The 17,561-nt window shown below is 40.0% G+C and overlaps 1 protein-coding gene across 3 annotated transcripts; it reads right to left on the bottom strand.

Annotated features, from left to right (window-relative positions):
* Positions 1–106: 106 nt before the first annotated feature.
* On the bottom strand, positions 107–12,111 carry LOC103706553 (RNA-binding (RRM/RBD/RNP motifs) family protein). 3 transcript variants are annotated; one of them, XM_039132261.2, is made up of 3 exons: positions 9,994–12,111; positions 7,795–7,954; positions 107–1,022 (listed from the first exon to the last, which is right to left on the bottom strand). In XM_039132261.2, the coding sequence occupies exon 1, from the start codon at positions 11,980–11,982 to the stop codon at positions 10,156–10,158; it is 1,827 nt and encodes a 608-aa protein (XP_038988189.1). In that variant the 5' UTR covers positions 11,983–12,111; the 3' UTR covers positions 107–1,022; positions 7,795–7,954; positions 9,994–10,155. The 3 variants fall into 3 exon arrangements, with proteins under 3 accessions (XP_038988189.1, XP_088571402.1, XP_008788908.3); XM_088715276.1 differs by lacking the exon at positions 7,795–7,954 and adding an exon at positions 2,107–2,241; XM_008790686.5 differs by lacking the exon at positions 7,795–7,954.
* Positions 12,112–17,561: the final 5,450 nt, after the last annotated feature.

Below are 17,561 nucleotides of genomic sequence, written 5' to 3'. Positions count from 1 at the left end.
GGCTCATCTGAGATGTGAAGCCAGGATTTTGGCCCGGGAAAATCTAACATATCCGGATATCTTGGCTGATACAAAGGGGTTGAGATCAAGATATTTCCCAATATAGTTCTGTGGAGATCAATTATTTTTCCAAACAATAACATCACACCAATGTCAACTGTGACTAGCAGACTCCAACAACAACAACAACAAAAAATCATAGTACACATTCTGGCTGATAATTAGTTCACACCAACCACAATTACATAGAATTTGATATATAACTGGATTGGATTCCATTCAATCCCTGACTGCAAATTTGGCGCTCCGTTGCAAGGCGAGTTCAGCCGTTTCCTGTGGAAATAATCCATTCGTAAAAGATCATAAACAGCATGAAGCAGACTAATCATTCAAAGTTCTGAAGAAAGTCTCACACAAGCTCCGAAGGGTGCGGCTCCACAAGCACCGCAAGTGCTGGTGATCTCAGAATCTTCTATAAATGGTAATCTTTACAAAAAAAATTGTGTAGAAAAGAAAAGAAGGATAGACCATCAAAAGCTCGCCTTCTGCACCCTGCTAACTCCTAAAAGCTTGAGTCATTACAAATTATAATACATCAAAGGGGAGCCATGCATCTGATAACCAACCCTGGAGCAAATTATTTCATGAACATCATCATACATTAAAAAAGAATAGCAAATCAAGAACAGCACCTGTTTCCACCAGGACTAACCAAAGATCTATCCCGACATCGCTTTGCGCAAGATCAGATATTGCACAAACAGCGAACCAATGTAAATCAGCAAGACCATTTTCCTGTCTTTTAACTTAATTCTTACATTCCAGGCAGTGAAATTTCCTACAGCACTTTAATACAGTCAAAAGGTTTCAAACTCAAAGAGTACAGCTAATTAGTTCTGGAGCAGAATACATGCAATCATTCGCATCACTCATTCAATTTGTAAGCTCAGAAGAAGACCAGCATCCACATGACAAAGAGGGACCTGCTACTGTAGCCAAACCATTTCCAACTGCTCTTCTACCTGCGCTTCCATAAATTGGGGAAAGTCAACACATCATATTTATTCATGACCAAAAACAAATAGACATGCAATAAGTGTAAAGCTGATCAAAAATCAACAATACGGTTTTAAGGAGCCTGAGGACACGACAAAATTTTTGCTTAATAAAGTTAATCAGGAAGCGGAAATAGAACAAAGATGACATCCGAACGTGACCGATTTGGAAGAATCTTACAAAGCAATATCGCAAAACTATACATCATACACTAGAAATAAAAACATACTAACATTGCATTGTAATGGGTGATTCTTTCTCAATAAAGCGAAACTGTATCTGTATCGGACATTGGAAATAGAACTAAGGTAATACAGGAACAAGTCTGATGATAGAGGAGCTTACAAAGTAACAAAAGAAAACACATTAAACACTAAATCAGAAATGGCCATAGAATCATTATTAAGTCGGTTGTAATTTCAATTCGTTGATGAAGGTGCCAAGCATGTGGCAATGGCATGCAGATGCTACAGCTTACAGACACATGCAGAGCTGTATGCCAGATCAGTGTCAAGACAGCATACAGTACTTAAAACCTTTTTTGGATTAACAAAGTTAAAAACCCCATTTCATATCAATTACTATACAGAATAGCGCAATAATCACGACAGACTACTTTTAAAGTTAGCAGAATCCTGCAATGATATGTGAGGCTCCTTGTAGCAACCAAAAGAGATGAAGAATTTACTGAAAGCCATGTTTCCATGACTGGGGCTTGCCACCAAATTTTCACGAAAATCATTATGCGATAATCATGCACCTGAGTTGCAGTAATTTTAAGGTTCACTTTACATGATACACTGAATTTTGCATCATCATAATCATATGGTCCCCAACAAAATCATCTACCTCCCATAGCATGAGAGAAAACACAACCACTTCCATCTAGCAATGACACATGAAACGCCTGCTACAAAAATGAGATGAGATTCACAAAGCTAATTCTACATAAATGGGATCTGGCTTGCTGGTTATGGTACTTCATGATGTGTACAACTTAAACGTATAGGTAACTGACGATCAAGACTAATTGCAGAGAAAACTTTATACCCATGCCACCTTTGCAATAGTTGCTTCCAAAACATCCAATCACCATGCTAATGACTCTTCCCGTTGAAATCAAGAGAAAAATTTTTAAATGATGACCCAATTATCATAACTTGAGAAAAACGTTTATCTGATGTCCTGTAGACAAGTGAGCAGTTGTCAGTGGAACTAGCAACAGCCAAAAGTTCAGACATTCCTCACAAAAATTTTATCCAACAAAGTACATGCAAACATGATGGCCTACATAATGCTTGTTAAAGCATATTGTTATAATCCAATTTCATACATGTACCTCCACCAAGAATCACAGGATAAAATGAAAATCCTATCCTTGTGTTAGCAGCAAGATTTCGTTCAGCCACCAATGGCCTATGTGGAGACTTAGTCTCTGACCTACTTCGGCCAGAGGATCCAGATATGGTTAAAAGGATCATAGCTACCACAGCAATCACAATCTTGGAACAAAGATGAACTTTTTGTTTCAGTTTCAAGAGTTTCTATGGAAGAAAAAGACATCTCTTAAAATAGGAATTAACTGCACTAAGATCTTAGGACTTAACACACTACCAGCCAATAATGTCAGCCTAACGGTACTGCCTCATAATAATTTATTTATCTTACTTTTCCATTTATTGTTATTCCATACCGTCCTGAAAGGATTCCTAACTAATGAAATAGATGCACTGCCACTTTGTTCACTACAGGGGTCTGCTGCAGCCGAGACAGGGATTTTGTCATTTGCACATGTTTGTCTTCCTTCCCTTACATCACCTACAATTTTCACCTACGATTTTCTTTTCCTTCTGTTCCATTATTTTCATTTTTGCCTATATTTCTCCTACCATTTTTCAACTCTTTTCCCTCGTATATCTGTTCAAAATATCCTAAACAAGGTTTGCCATGCTAATACGTACCGATCATACCATGGATGGGAATGAAAAAGAAGTGTCATGAGCCTGTATACAGGATGTGTACCATACTGTTCTGAATGGGTAACTTGTCAATACGGTTCTCAATGCCGGTTTTGTGGACCTTAATCCTAAATTTTTCAGAACAATGGAGAATCAAATTTAAATCAGCATTCTGGTTCTTAGAAACTCTTTTCAAAAGAAACCTAGTTCCTCTCCTTCCTATGGTTCAAAATCCCCTCTTTCCACTTCTAAACATTAAAATTTGCTGTTTAAACCTATCAAATGTACAGCTTTGCAACAAACGTTCCAGCAAATATATATCACGTCAAGAAAATGAAATTCTAAATTTCAAACAGATCCTCTATCAAAATTTATTTCGCATAAAACAACAATTTTTCAAGCTTTTGCTTCAAGTATACACAAACATGAAACACAAAGTAAATATTTGGCCTCTTTATAACTATCTTTCTCCTTGAAGATTAAAACTTCTTATGCACACCATGCTTTCTCCTTTTCACTTCAATTGATATTTTAGATGAGCCCCACCAAGGACAGAGGGTAAATGACGAGTTCCCACTATCCTGAAATAATGTCCCATCTGATATCCTGAAGAACTGATTTCTCCATCCCTAAAACCTCTCGTGCATATACGACAATGGATCCCTTATTGACCAATATCTGAATAGATGCAGGCATCTCTCTCTTTCTGTGTATATACATACATATATGATATGATATGAACCAAGGTTGGAGGAACCGGTACAAGGCACCGTACCGGTTCTGCGGCGGGACGACTCGGCACAGGCCATGCCGGGCCTGTACTAAGAGAAGGCACGCTGCCGGAGCCGGAGAAGGAGCAGAGAAAGAGAGAGCGAGCGGGGGAGGGAGGGAGAATGAGAGGAGGCGGACCCCGGCGGAGAACGCGGCAGCAAAGGCTGCGGCCGGTTTTTCTGAAACAGGGGTCCAGCCGCGGCTAAAAAAAAATCGAAATTTTTAAGTAAAGTTGGCAAGCAGTCGGACACTTGTTTCGTTCGAAATAGAAAAACCAGCAGCGGCCTCAACTATCGTGGCCTCCACCTGCCCCCCGCAACTCTTTGTTGACGTCCGCCGCCTCTCCTTCTCCCTTCCTCCCCCGCTTGCTCTCTCTCTCTTCTTTTCCGGCTCCGACAGCGTGCTAATTTTACAACCCGAACCATATCGGTGAGCCACCAGTACAGCTCGGAACGGACGGAACCACCCACTTCGGGACAATTCCGCCATGTATGAAACACACACATGCATATAGGCTTTCTATTTTAGTTGTTGTCTCTTAATTTCACTCTCAATTAAATATCTCCCCATTCCCCCCCCCCCCTAAAAAAAAACAAAAACAAAAACAAAACAACCAACACCAAAAAAAGGTCCACCACTCAACTCTAATCCCCAGAGTATAACTTCCCAGCCATCTCTCTGCTCCCACCCCCTTAATGGATATCTTGCCTTTTTCCCTCTTTACCATTCAAACTCTGTAGCAATATCCTCAATTAGTACATCATCACCATTTGAAATTGGGGGAAAAATGTTTTGTACACACTCTTTACACACACCCCTTGCCTTTTATTCATCTTTACCATTCAAATCTCTATAACAGTATCCTCAATGGACTTGGGGAAAAAAAATATGGCATGAGGCTACTGTTCTTCAGAATGGGTGGGAATTGGATCATTGTCTGTCCCTCATTGTCTATTTTTTAGCATAAAGATCAGACATGATGAGAGCATCCAACCTTAAAAAAACAGAAAGCTTTATTATTCAATGATATCAGAAGGGTTCAAACATCACTTGTGTATAGTTTATAAAGGGAAAGATTGACTAACAAAGGCAGTCAGAAATACTCAATACGATATCATTCTTTGTCCACCAAATGGTATGTAGCATATAGCAAGAGAGGCAGCATCAATTAAATGCACAAACACGAGAACCACTGTTGCATTTATTGGTTACCACATAATATTCATTAAAAAAAGAAGAGAAATCTGAGAAAATTTTGATCAAGGCATATATTTCGAGCTCCTCTCCTTCAGGTGGAGGAATGGAAGATGGTAGTATTCCAGGCCAGTGATTCTAGACTACAAGAATTAGCAAAATCCTAAATCTGAATTTCTGTAGCAAGGGGCCATATATGAATCTAAAAAACATACCAGCAACCTGATAATGTCTGGCTGTGCATTCTTTTGAAGGAGCTTGTTTGGATATTCCTATAGGATTGGGCTGAAAATTCTGAAGGATTCGTAGATTGGGCTGCCCAATTAAGCATGGACCTGTATCAACCAAATACCACCCAGCCCCAATCTTATGAGAAGAAAAAAAAAAGACCGCTCCATAGGTCTTTTTTTCTTCTTCCAGCAGCCCAAAGGCTAGGATCTAGGTTAGGTTTAGACATGCACTTTGAAAATACAAGCTAGATGAGCCAACAAGCCCGATTCCTACATGATTTTCAGCCCAATCCTGTACGAATATCCAAACAGGCTCTTAATGGGATAATTTTCCAAGAATGGAAAGAAATTAAAAAATTAAAAAGAAGAGACCAAAAAAAAGTTGGAAAGAAGAAAAAATAGCACATCCCAACTGTCTCGTGTCCCTTTATCATGCTAATGGTGTAGTAAAAAATGGTCAACCGGCCAAAACTCCACTGTATTGGATGTCTATCACTCATTACATCTACACTCATAATGGAGATAATGGACCAAACAAATGAGAAAAAATACAGCGCAAACAAAAAAAACATATGCGGTCTTTTAACACCACAAAAAATATGCAACATATTTAAACATTGAATCTTCAACAAAATGGAACTTTAAGAGTGAGATTACATAATATACAATGCTCCAGAAGACCACCACCAATCTTGATAGCCCTATTTATCTCTCTATGATGGGATGTAACCCTATGAGTTTGATACATAAATATAAATAAAGATGAGGTACAAACATGAAGATCCAATAAAACTAATACAATCAAGAAGTAAAGTGGGTGGTCGAGATACGGCATAGAACATATGCAGTACGTAGGTGCATATGTAGGCACCTATGCAGTCGGTATGTCAAAGTATTTAAAATTAGACATAATGCATAAAGATACAAATAAGCTAAAAAAGAAACAAATAAGAAATTTCAGAGGGAAAAGGAATACTGTATGCATGCTATTCCTTAGTTATTTGAGACCTTATTCTAGTATACTATGTTGTATCAACCAAAAAATAACAATATATCCATCAACTATGCTCAAAATCTGAATAAACTAAAGCAATGAAAAAAATAACAAATTATCAAATGATAAATGACTGAAAATGAGCAACAAAAATGAATGTCATTACCTAACGAGAAAACAAGATATGGTGATTACATTATTAATTTTCAAAAATACACCCGAAGAACAATATTCCTCTTAGGAAGGTGAAGCGACATCCATCATCATCAGAATTTTGTTTGCTTGGGCTTCTGGGGCCTATGCATGCATTTGATGGCTCACCATGCAGCCACATGAACTGTGCATGTTAGAATACTACCTACCCATGGAGGCCACATGCCAAGGCTCAAGGCAGCCAAAATGGGTCCATGCTGGCTCATATCAGTAATGCTGGTGCATTTTGGACTGACATTGACCTAGCATGGACTGGAACACATGGTACAGGGGTATTATGATGATACCTTATTAGCACAATGTGTGTTGTACTATACAGACCAGTACGTCATGGTACCTCATTCCCTGGATACAATTATATTACATTATCCCTGCCCCTACCCCCACTCCCAGCCCCCAAAGAGACACAAGCAAAATAAAAATGATAATGAAAAATAAGAAGTTATGATAATGGATGCGGTATAACATTGTTGGCAACATTATTTGGGTTGTATGTTGCATGTACCAATCAGGCAATCTATGTTAACTCTACTTGAATGATGTAGCTAGGATCAATGTTACCAAATGCAAAGTTATCAAGATTAAACAATTGCACAAGTGCATCTAGGATTTGTTAAAGAACACTCTTATCAAATACAAAACCATCCAAACTGTGAGTTTAGTTGCTTTAAACTCATAAATCCATCAACTCAAACATAAACTGCCTATTAATCACCGATCAATCTGAGCAAGTTAATAATCAACATATATAAAGAAGACTGTACCATAAAGTTGTTAAAAGTTAAGCATCTGTCATGGTCTCTGAACTCCTAACTGCTTACCAGAGTAAGCTTGTGCAGAAATTACCATTCAGGTTGTGATGGTCTGAAGGAAAAAACAACTTTGATACAATTTGGATTATCCTCTTTGTACTAGCCATTTATTACCAAATTGCTTCTTTAATTCAATAATGCTACAGCCAGTCCAGAACTGCTTGCATATTACCTGTAATCTCCCTGTTTGGCAATTCTAAACCAAGGGAATCCTTGGTTCAGATCCTCAAAAAATTTATAAAGATTAACTACCAAGGTGGTTACTTTGGTCATACTTAATGCCCTATACTTCTCCATGACTTCAGTCTACAGAGTAACCTGGCAATCCACAAATTCCTGACATCAGGCCCCTCTGCTTTCTGAATGTTTTCCAAATACCGTGCACATTTTAAACGGAAACTTTGATAGGTAAATGATATTGGTCCTTGTGGCTAATAAGCCAGTTAATTCTTTCTGAAGATGCACCCTATATCAGTTGCTGCACCAAGTACAAGATAATTCAAAGTTTTAGATAAAAAAAAAAATTAAGGAACTCCTCCATATAATGATGATGCTAAGAGTAATACCCTTCAAGATGATTGAATTAATCCTTGACCTATATATGATCATTTGAATGTTGCTTGAATAACACCCTAAATCACCCTTGTCTACAGTAAATTGACCCACAGATATCGTGGCACAGGTCAATTAGCACCAATTGACAGCACTTTAAAGCATCTGCACTATCTGCAAAATAAAGATGAGAAAAAGGACAATTTTGCAATAACTAGACATGCAGGTAGCCAATGACACAAAATCGAAGAAACCCAAAAAAAACTTAAGTTGACTATAGTCAAAACATATATGCATATATTCATATATAAACATAATATTTAAGTATAATTTAAGGGATAAAATATTCAAAATTAACATAGTAATGAGACACAACTACAACTGGATGGACTTGATGGACCTTTCTTAAGCAGCGGAATGCCAGCAGATTATCTGATCATAACCTTCATTTTTCTTAATGCATTTTGCCCCAACCAAAATCGTGAATTTTAACCTTTTAAGATCAAAATGGATTCTCATCTCTACCTCCAGAAAGCTTCATCACGAATAATGCTTTTAATAAGCAAGCTTCACCTCTACCTGCAAGTCAATTATTAACCTCGAGTAATACTTATATAACCACCTCATTTACCTTTAATTGCTAGCACCTTCCTCGGTAATAGTTATCACCTTTCAAATGCTCATGATCTCTTGATACATTTATGTCTGCAACATTCCATAAGGTAGGAACACTTTTCCATTGTTTATCCATCAACTTAAGTAGTGGTCACTGACCTCTACTGTGTCTATCCTTCCATTCCATCATAAAAAATACTCTGCTTCTATTATCTCTGTTAAACTTTCAGTATATCCAACAGACTAACCATAAATGTACTTATTGTTTCAGAAAATAGCAACCATAAAATTTTTATGATGTTTCCAACTCGTGCCAAACTTTCCAAGAATTTGAAACTACCTAGTCAAATTTGACTTAGAAAAGGAAGTACTCATATAAGGAAATACTGTGAATCTGAATACTCCAAAAACATACAAATTCTTTAGAAGCTTAAGGCACAGCACTCAGCACTCAGCACTCTAACTATGGACATCACATATCAACAGTAGAGATGTAGGAAGGGAATGTGATAGTACAACAAAATGACCAAACATTGGAAAGAAGAGTTGCCATCTCATTATCAGATAATGTTAACAACAATTCTTGCATACTTAATGAAAAGCAAGTATCATAGATATAAATATGGGAAGTAAACATCAATATTAAAACATAAGGAAAAAACCAAAGAACAGCAAATTAACAAATGCTGCTGCGAACAACTTGAGCATAAAATTAAAAAAATGATAATAAATGAAAATTCTTCGATTTCCAAATTAAGCGACCTATCATATAAAGATTCTCAAAAAAAAAAAAAGAAGATTCTCCAGCCATCCCTAGCAAGTAATCTCATATATCATTGTTATTCCAGTAAGCGGTATCAGAAGTTCAAACGATTAAAAGATTTTCATGGAAAAAAGCTCAGTTGCATGCATAAAGAATAGGGTTGAATCCGGATCAAATACCAATATATCCATATCCATATTTATTTTATTTGCCAAATACGGATACAAATATAGATATTAGCCAGATGCAAAAATTCATATCCATAATTGTTTTAATAGATACAGATATAAATCGAATACTGAAAGTATGGATATAAATATGAATATAAGTTGGATAATTAAACTTTATAGCAACAGAATCAAAGATATTACTAAGTGGATGGTAAATTAAGTTAATAGCATGTCAATGTGGTCATATAATTTCTTCAAAAATTCATGAGTGCTATATAAAATAAAATAGGATTACAAATAGAATCTGATATTCAGATACAAGTCGGGTAGTTGTCTATCCATATCCATATCCATTTTTCTTTAACGGATATATGTACAAATACGGATAATAGTCGCATGCTCAAATTTCTATCTATATTTGGATAGATTTGGATATAAAAACAGATATGATCAGATAATATCCGGTCCACTTTCACCCCTAATAAAGAATGCATTGAACATTGAGAATAAATTAATCTGATAAATGACAATTACATCGTGCTTTTAAAATTGCACGAAAAGGTTACAAAATGCGCTGGTTTGAAAGAAAGCACAAAAATCAAAAAGCAAGATTACAAACAAGAGATGCATCAAAAATACAGATTTCAGTGACAAAGAAGACTTACATATCTAAAATGATAGCAACAACAGGTCCCTGCAAGCATCCTCTGCACATGTGTCCCATAGGCATGAAAATACTAAGTCTAAAACTTAAATAAGTCTGACAACATGCTTGTCCAGGAATCATTGATCTCCTTCCTAGCTAAGGAACTCGGTAAGGTCCCATCTTACTCAGATGACAAATGCCGCCTCTTTGAATGCTCCACCTCCCGTGACCTGCTTCTTTGCCTTGATGATCGTCCTCTATCCCAGTTATCATCATGCTCCAATTCACGGTCCCTGTGCCTGTAGTGATCCCCATGACGGTCTCTGTCATCCCGATACCTATCCCTCTCCCTCTCTCTTTCCCTCTCCCTTTCCCTCTCTCTATCCCTGTCCCTCTCCCTTTCTCTCTCCCTCTCCCTCTCCCTGTCTCTCTCCCAGTCACGATCTCTCTCCCTACCCATTTCTCTTTCATCACGATGCCTCCTTTCTGACCACTCCTGCCCAGGACCCATATCCTTCTCCCTGTCATGCCTTCTATCTGAAGCCCCCGACCAATCCCGATCAGGACCCCTATCCTTCCCATGGCTTCCTTCTCCATACTGCTGGTCTGAAGCAGCATCATCCCCATAACTTGACTGTTCTTCACCTCCCCATCCACCCATGCTGGGATCCGGCCACATCCCAACCCCACCAGCAGCCATCCCTCCCCTTCCGAAGAAGGCTGGGTTCACATGAGGAGCCACAACTGGAGGAAATGAAGGCATCAATCCTGGGAATGGAGATGCCGTTGGTCCTGCAGGAAACCCTCCATATGCGCCACCGATTCTCCCCATGGCTGCTCCATAACCAGTTGGATCGAAACCTTGACCAAGCATGGCACCAGGGTGTAGCACTGGAGGAGGTGGAGCGACCATCCCGCCATTTCCCATAATTCCTCTGCCGCCTACCGGCCCCATCCTGTTCCTCATATTCCCCATCGGTCCTCGGTTTCCCATTCCACCCCTCCCCCAATTACCACCACCACCCCCCCTCCCCCAATTACCACCAGATGGGGCTCCTCCCCCTCCTCTGCCCTTCTGAGCTAGTGCTGACGACTGGGCTGTCATCTGCTGATTCTTTACTTGAGCGTCGCCCATCCGACGAACAGTGCTCGGCGATGCAAATGCCACAACACAGGGCTTGCCGTTGAACACATGCCCATTCATCCCTTCCTTGCATGCTGCAGCAGCCATTGGATCATAGAAATCAGCCTGGCAGTACCCCTTCGACTTCCCACTCGCCTTCTCATCGAAGAACTTCACCTCCTTCACCTGCCCGTACTTGCTGAGCTCTGCCTCGAGATCAGCGTCCGTCGTCCACCAGTGAAGCTCCCCCACGAAGAGAGTAGTCCCCCCAGCTCCTTCTCCTCCTCCATTAACGCCCCCTCCTCCCGCTGCCAGTCCTCCGCCTCCTCCCTGCCTCGCGTCACCTCCAAAGCCACTCCCTGGCCTTCGATAACCCTCGTTCCCATATCCAGAGCTCCCCGTTTGCCCCTGGATCCCGCCGGGTCGACCAGAAGACTGCCCTAACTCGGGCCTACTTCCAGCCGGGGGTGGCGCCGTGGGCCGTGCCGCCACCGCCAATTCCCCGCCTCCCCTGAACCCTTGCTCATGAAAACCACCGGATCCATCCACTGGTCTCTCGATCTTCGGGTCGCCAGCGATTCCGGGGATCTGGACCTTCTCTGGCGCATTCCCGGACGGCGGGAGCGGCGCGGGCGGGAGGGCCGGCGCCGGCGCCGGCGCCGGGTTGCTCCTGTTGCCCTCCTCCCTCGGATACCCCCTGGGCTCGTCGCTCCGGTGGACGGAGTGGAGGAGGCCCTCCCCGACGTTGACGTCGTTGTACAGGTCGTCGTAGTCGTCCTCCCCGTAGAACTGCTCCTCGTCCTGAACAGCGGAGATCGCCTCGTTGCGGTGGAACCCGTCGCGGTCTCCGACGCCTCCGGCGAAGCCCTGCCCGCCGGGCTCCATGGCGAAAATCCTCGGCTACGGGTACGGTTAGGGTTTCGAAGAGGAATGGGGACGAAACCCTAGTCCCTTGGAAGGCTTCCAAGAAGGTACCAGGGCGGAAGAGAAGGGGATCGGATTTCTTTTCGACACTAATTTGATCTTTATCATTCGCAGTGACGTGTCGCCATTGTCACGAGGTGTGGAGCGTGCTTTGGCTCACCATCTGGCGGCTTCCGACCGATCTGGACCGTCCGTTGGATGGATGCCAAAATAGCTGTGCGCCGACGAGTTTCGCCGTTTTATCCTTGTGTGGGATCTGTTGTCTGGCGGCCAACACCAAGATTGCTGCCAGGGAATAGGATTTGACCGTCTTATTTGTATCAACTGGGACCCACACAAGACAAGACCGCCTTGGATTTTTTTTTTTTTTTCCTCCTTCCTGAAAGGGGTGCTTAACGCTGGATTAAAACAGAAAAACGAAGTTTTAAGTTACATCATACATACTACCATATTTACATCCAGACATATACAACCAACTTTGAAATCCCAACAATTTACAATACCAACCGTAAGCTTCAGAACCAGTGATGTAGATATTCCTCCTAGATAATATGAGTCACTTGCCATCTTAGAGTTTGATAATTGATACGATATGAGACTTGCACGGCTAATTTTGGGATGGTTGGCTCCAAATTATGGCAAAATGAGTGCCCGTTTAAAGGATTGTATTGGATTTTCTATAGGAATTGATTATATTAACATGCTCAACCCGTTTTCTTCTAAAGATCCATCCAAGTTTTCATCTCCATAGGTCTTTTTTTTCTTCCTACAGAATTTGAGCTGGAGAGATACTAGGTGATATGAGCCTTATTTAAATAGACTCTATAATCCATGTTCCTAAGAAAAATTTAGCCCAATTCTACTGAATTTCTCAAACATGCCCTAATTGTGTGAAAAAATATCCTTCCACTTCGATCCCACCTACCACTAACAGGAGTTCCTACTTCATAAGATACTGGAAACAAGAGAATACGTAGCAACAATTCCATACATATGATGTATACTAGATTACTGCATTCTAAGAGTCATCACTTATTTCCTTGTCATCTTGCTTGTTGTATTTGTAAATTTTATCAATCAATATCTTTTTACTTAGCAAACAAAGTTCTTGTAATTATAAACAAATGAAGTTCTTGAGCAATTACGCAAGATGAATATCCAGGCAGCTATACTTTGGTCATCTCCTTCATTCTAAGATCAATATCGGAGTAGTAAACAAAGTTGAACATCTTAGTGAAGCTTTTTGAATTATGTTAAATTATGGTTGCGACAACCTCTTATGTTAAATTAATTGGTTGAAAACTTATTATGTTAAATTAATTAATTTCTTGTAAACAACATTGTAAGTTTTTTGGGACTCTATATAGCATAGTTACCAAGATAAATTTCATAAAATGTAAAATAAATTGAATAATCATCTGGACATTGAGAGATGAGAACTTAGTTTTCATTAGGGCAAGCTACCGATCAATGGATTTGGATTTACAATCAAGTGCTCAACTATGTAGTAAGAAATTATCATAGAAGTGTCTAACCTCTTGCAAATGGGCCCTTAGTAGAAATTAACTATCATTATTAAATTCTAATTTCAATTCATCTTTTAGAAATCCTTCATTGATTGACTGGATTCATACTTTACCAAATTGTGGCACTGAGTTCAATATCCTACTCCTCACCTCTCTTTGTTTTACATAGAAACGCCCTGGTCCCTCTATTGATCCATGCATGGAAAGGGTAAGGCACACGCAGAGAAGGGCTCGGGTTATATATCCGCATTTAAAGAAGAGAGGATGACACTGGGTTTAGAAGTGGAAGATATGCATTGCTGAAGGATAGGGAGTGATCAGGCATCTACACAGAGAAAAAGCCACTTTTTTTGTGTGAATAGTACTAACATTGCAGCATGAGAAAGAAAGAAAAAGAGGTCTTTCTTACAAAGAAATAGAAACCCACTCAAAATAAAAAAATAAAAAAAAGCAAAAAGAAAAGAAAATAAGGACTCCACTCCTTGCCATGTCCAATCTCCAAGTGGTTGAAAAATCATGTCCATCTAGTATGTTCAAAAGTATAAAAGCCTTTTTTTTCACTAGATTTGAGGGCGTGGCTTGGTGGTTCTCATGATTCAGTGATCTAATAAGTAGGACAAGTTAACATGACCCAATTTTAATTCAAATAACATGGTTGTATCTTTGTTTATTTTATATTCCACATGACAAGTTCAGTAGTTTCTAGTGTCTATCTTGGAAGTGTTCTAATTCAATGGACTGTATCTCACTTATTGAACCATGAATTCAGAGCTTTTGTTAAATTTTTTGAAGAAAATAAAATATAATTAAATATTACATGGTTAAACATAGCCTCTCACTCTCTCTCCATCTAATGTTTTCCTCTCCAATCCTATCCCGTGATTATAGGGGTTAAGACTTCGAATCATCGCCTGCATGGACTTTGAACCAACACCTTCAACCATGGTATCATCCAATTAGCTTCCATATTATAAAATAAATTAATGAACAACATCTTGTCATTTAGATAAAATAATATTTTACCATACAGATAAAAGGAGAGAAAAAATTACATAAATCCATATCTCAATCTACATCCAATTAACCATGTATGACCAATTTCAATACCATGATTCATCGTTTCATTAGTTTACACAAAATAAAATACCTTACTTATGGTTAGAAGTGGTCTGTACATTCTCTCTATCTAATATTTTTCTCTCCAATCACATAATTCTAAGAGTCCCAAACAAGACATCCATATTTGCTTCAACCAGATAATGCATAATTTAAGATGAATTGAATGGCCCATAATATGCAATTTCAAAAAATCACATCAATAGATCGACCCATGCTCTCTCTATCTTGTGCCATTCGACCTCTTTCTTTTCTATGATCTTTTTTAAGCTCCTATAGAACTTCTTCTTAGGAAACTAATATGTCATAAATATGAGATTCTGAAGAAATGAAACATCACAAAAATAAAATATCTTTTTTTAAAAAAAATCAATTATTTACTAAAATATTTGTAATGATTGTTTGATTTTGTTATAATTTGCATGCTATGGATTGCATGGATTTTATGGTTAGAGCTTAATTTAGGATTCCAAGGGAAGGGAAGAGGCTAGATCTTTTACAAATAAATTAGTAGTGACTTGCGGGAAGGCTACCATTTCAAGTAGTAGAAGACCGACTCTTTAAAAAGGCAACAATGATTAAAAAATAAAAGAGTGTTATTTTAGATCAATAGCTAAGATAGTATCTAAAGGCACAACATGTTTTAAATTAGTTTCATGTGTGAGAGATGGGAATGTCTAAGAAGACTAGGATTGGATCATAACAAGTGTAGAAGTACTACTAAAATTTAGAAGGCCTTTAGGGATGAAATTGGAGAAGAGTAGTTAGAGTTGGCTTGGATTTTCTTGTAAGGGCAACATTTAGATTTTCTAGAAGGTTAGTGTGCGGATAAGCTTGATCACATGTTAAGAAGAGGATTAGCTAGAAGATGATGGATTGAAATCAGCATATATTGTTAGAATTGGTGGAAAGTTCAATGATATGGAGATAGATTTATGTTTTGTCGGCTATCAAGCAAAAAGGCGATCATCTATAGATTAATACGGCTATAAAACACCAAAATAGTTTCATAGCCAATGGATGGGGCTTTTTGAGGAGATATGAGACAAGCTTGTTGCAAGAGGAAATCAAAATTCTGTTTCCTACGACTACTTAGAATTAGTGTAAGAACCAAAACACAAGAGACTCTAAAAGGTAGTACCTTGTGAATGCTGAAATGATAATTCTCATAAAAGTTCATCATTTAAGGGATAGTAGGATGTAAAGACATGAATGATTATGCGGTACAAAGCGTAGGGTTGAACATATATGAGGGTATAGTTTGTTGATGTATATAGAGGTCTTAAAAGTGGTTAGGTTAGGATGCAAAGGTAGCTCATGCACATCTTTGTATGGTAAAAAGCCCTCAATGTAGTTCTTACCACCTTAAAAAAGAAACATAGAAAAAACCAATGAACATACTTGGACGACTCCTAATTAATTAAATTAGGCATGGGGATACTAGGGGGCATATCTTGACATGACATTCTAAGGATTGGCTATGAATGTCAACAACCCAAGTTTTAACCAGTTAATTTTAGCCCAAGGTTGTCCTATTTTGTAATCAAGTCAAGCTCGAGCTGCCCACAAACAACTCAATTAAGGGACACAATAAAAGCCTAAGGTCCCTCAAGCTTTTTATCACTATTATGTGGTAATATTCTGATCGAAATCGAAATACAACAGTTTATGCATACATTGTACTAATCTTTAGTAATTAGTTATAAAATAAAAATTTATTCATAAATAATAAATAATATCTTGAGCTTAGTCATGTTGAGCTTGGGATCTGGCTCTAACTTAGCTTGTCTAATATTGAGAGAGTCTAACTATAGTCGAAAACATAAACAGTTGTAGACTTGACAAAGAGATACAGGGGGGGCAAACTTAAAATTTGAGTTTGGGTAACATTATGAGTTTATCAAAGGGTCAATGGAAGAAAATATTCTTATCTACTTTCAATTACCAAGGCTAAAAGTTTCTTGACAAAAGTACATGGTAGATTTGAGTGGGCATTGATTTGGTAATCCAATGGTTTGAGTTGGCTTTGAATTGACCGTATTTTTAAGTGACCCAATGTATGGATCAAGTCCCAATGGACATTTCCATATCTTATTATGAAAGGTCATTTTTAATCAAGCAAAGAAGCATTTGTTCGTTTTTGGTTAGCGAGAAAGCTAACGGCTAGTTAGAGCGAGAAGCTCCAGCGAAGTGCGAGAAAGCTAACGGCTAGCCGGCGGCGTCTCATCGGCGCTTGGCTAGGCTCCTGCCTTCCGGTGTGGCATCCACGGCGGACGGGCGGGGCGGTGTGAAACACAGGAACGTGGGTTTTCCTTCTCTGCGAGTGCCCTCGGCTTCCGGTGGTCCTCGAGCGGCTGGGGGAAACCCTATGGACCGCAAAGGGAAGGCGCCGGCGGGGAAGTCGACGGAGCCGACGGGGAAGACGACGGAGGGAGCGGCTAGAGGCCCAGGTAAGTCCAACTCCTTTGGGCGCGGTGGGAACTCCGGCGCTTGGTCACGGCCGGGGCCGTGGGTTACTCAATGGCCCATGGCCGAGGAGGTGGAGCGGTTGAGCCGCCGCTTCCCGGACGTCCTCCGACTACCGGAGGAGCCGATAGCGGCGGCCCGGCTGAAATGGGAGGGGTGTGCTCTGTTGGCGCGTAGCTTTGGCCGCCGCGTCCCGGCGGAGTGGGTGGCCAAAGATGTGGCCGCCCGGGCAAAACTGAAGGACGTGGTGGCCGTCCCGCTCGCGGACGACCATCTCGCCCTCCGGTTCCGGTCGACGGAGGACCGCGACCGTGCCCTGAGCCAGGGCCCGTGGGTGGTGGCGGGGCAGCTCCTCGCCATGAGCCCTTGGGTCCCGGATTTCGAGCCGGACGCCGACACGGTGAAGACGGCTTTGGTATGGCTTCGACTGCC

Source organism: Phoenix dactylifera, chromosome 2 (assembly GCF_051530095.1).
Source record: "Phoenix dactylifera cultivar Ajwa chromosome 2, Ajwa_hap1_PhDact_Kaust_v1.1, whole genome shotgun sequence".
Taxonomy (NCBI): domain Eukaryota; kingdom Viridiplantae; phylum Streptophyta; class Magnoliopsida; order Arecales; family Arecaceae; genus Phoenix; species Phoenix dactylifera.
Note: the sequence above shows the minus strand (reverse complement) of the source record. Positions and strands in the feature narration are given on the sequence as shown.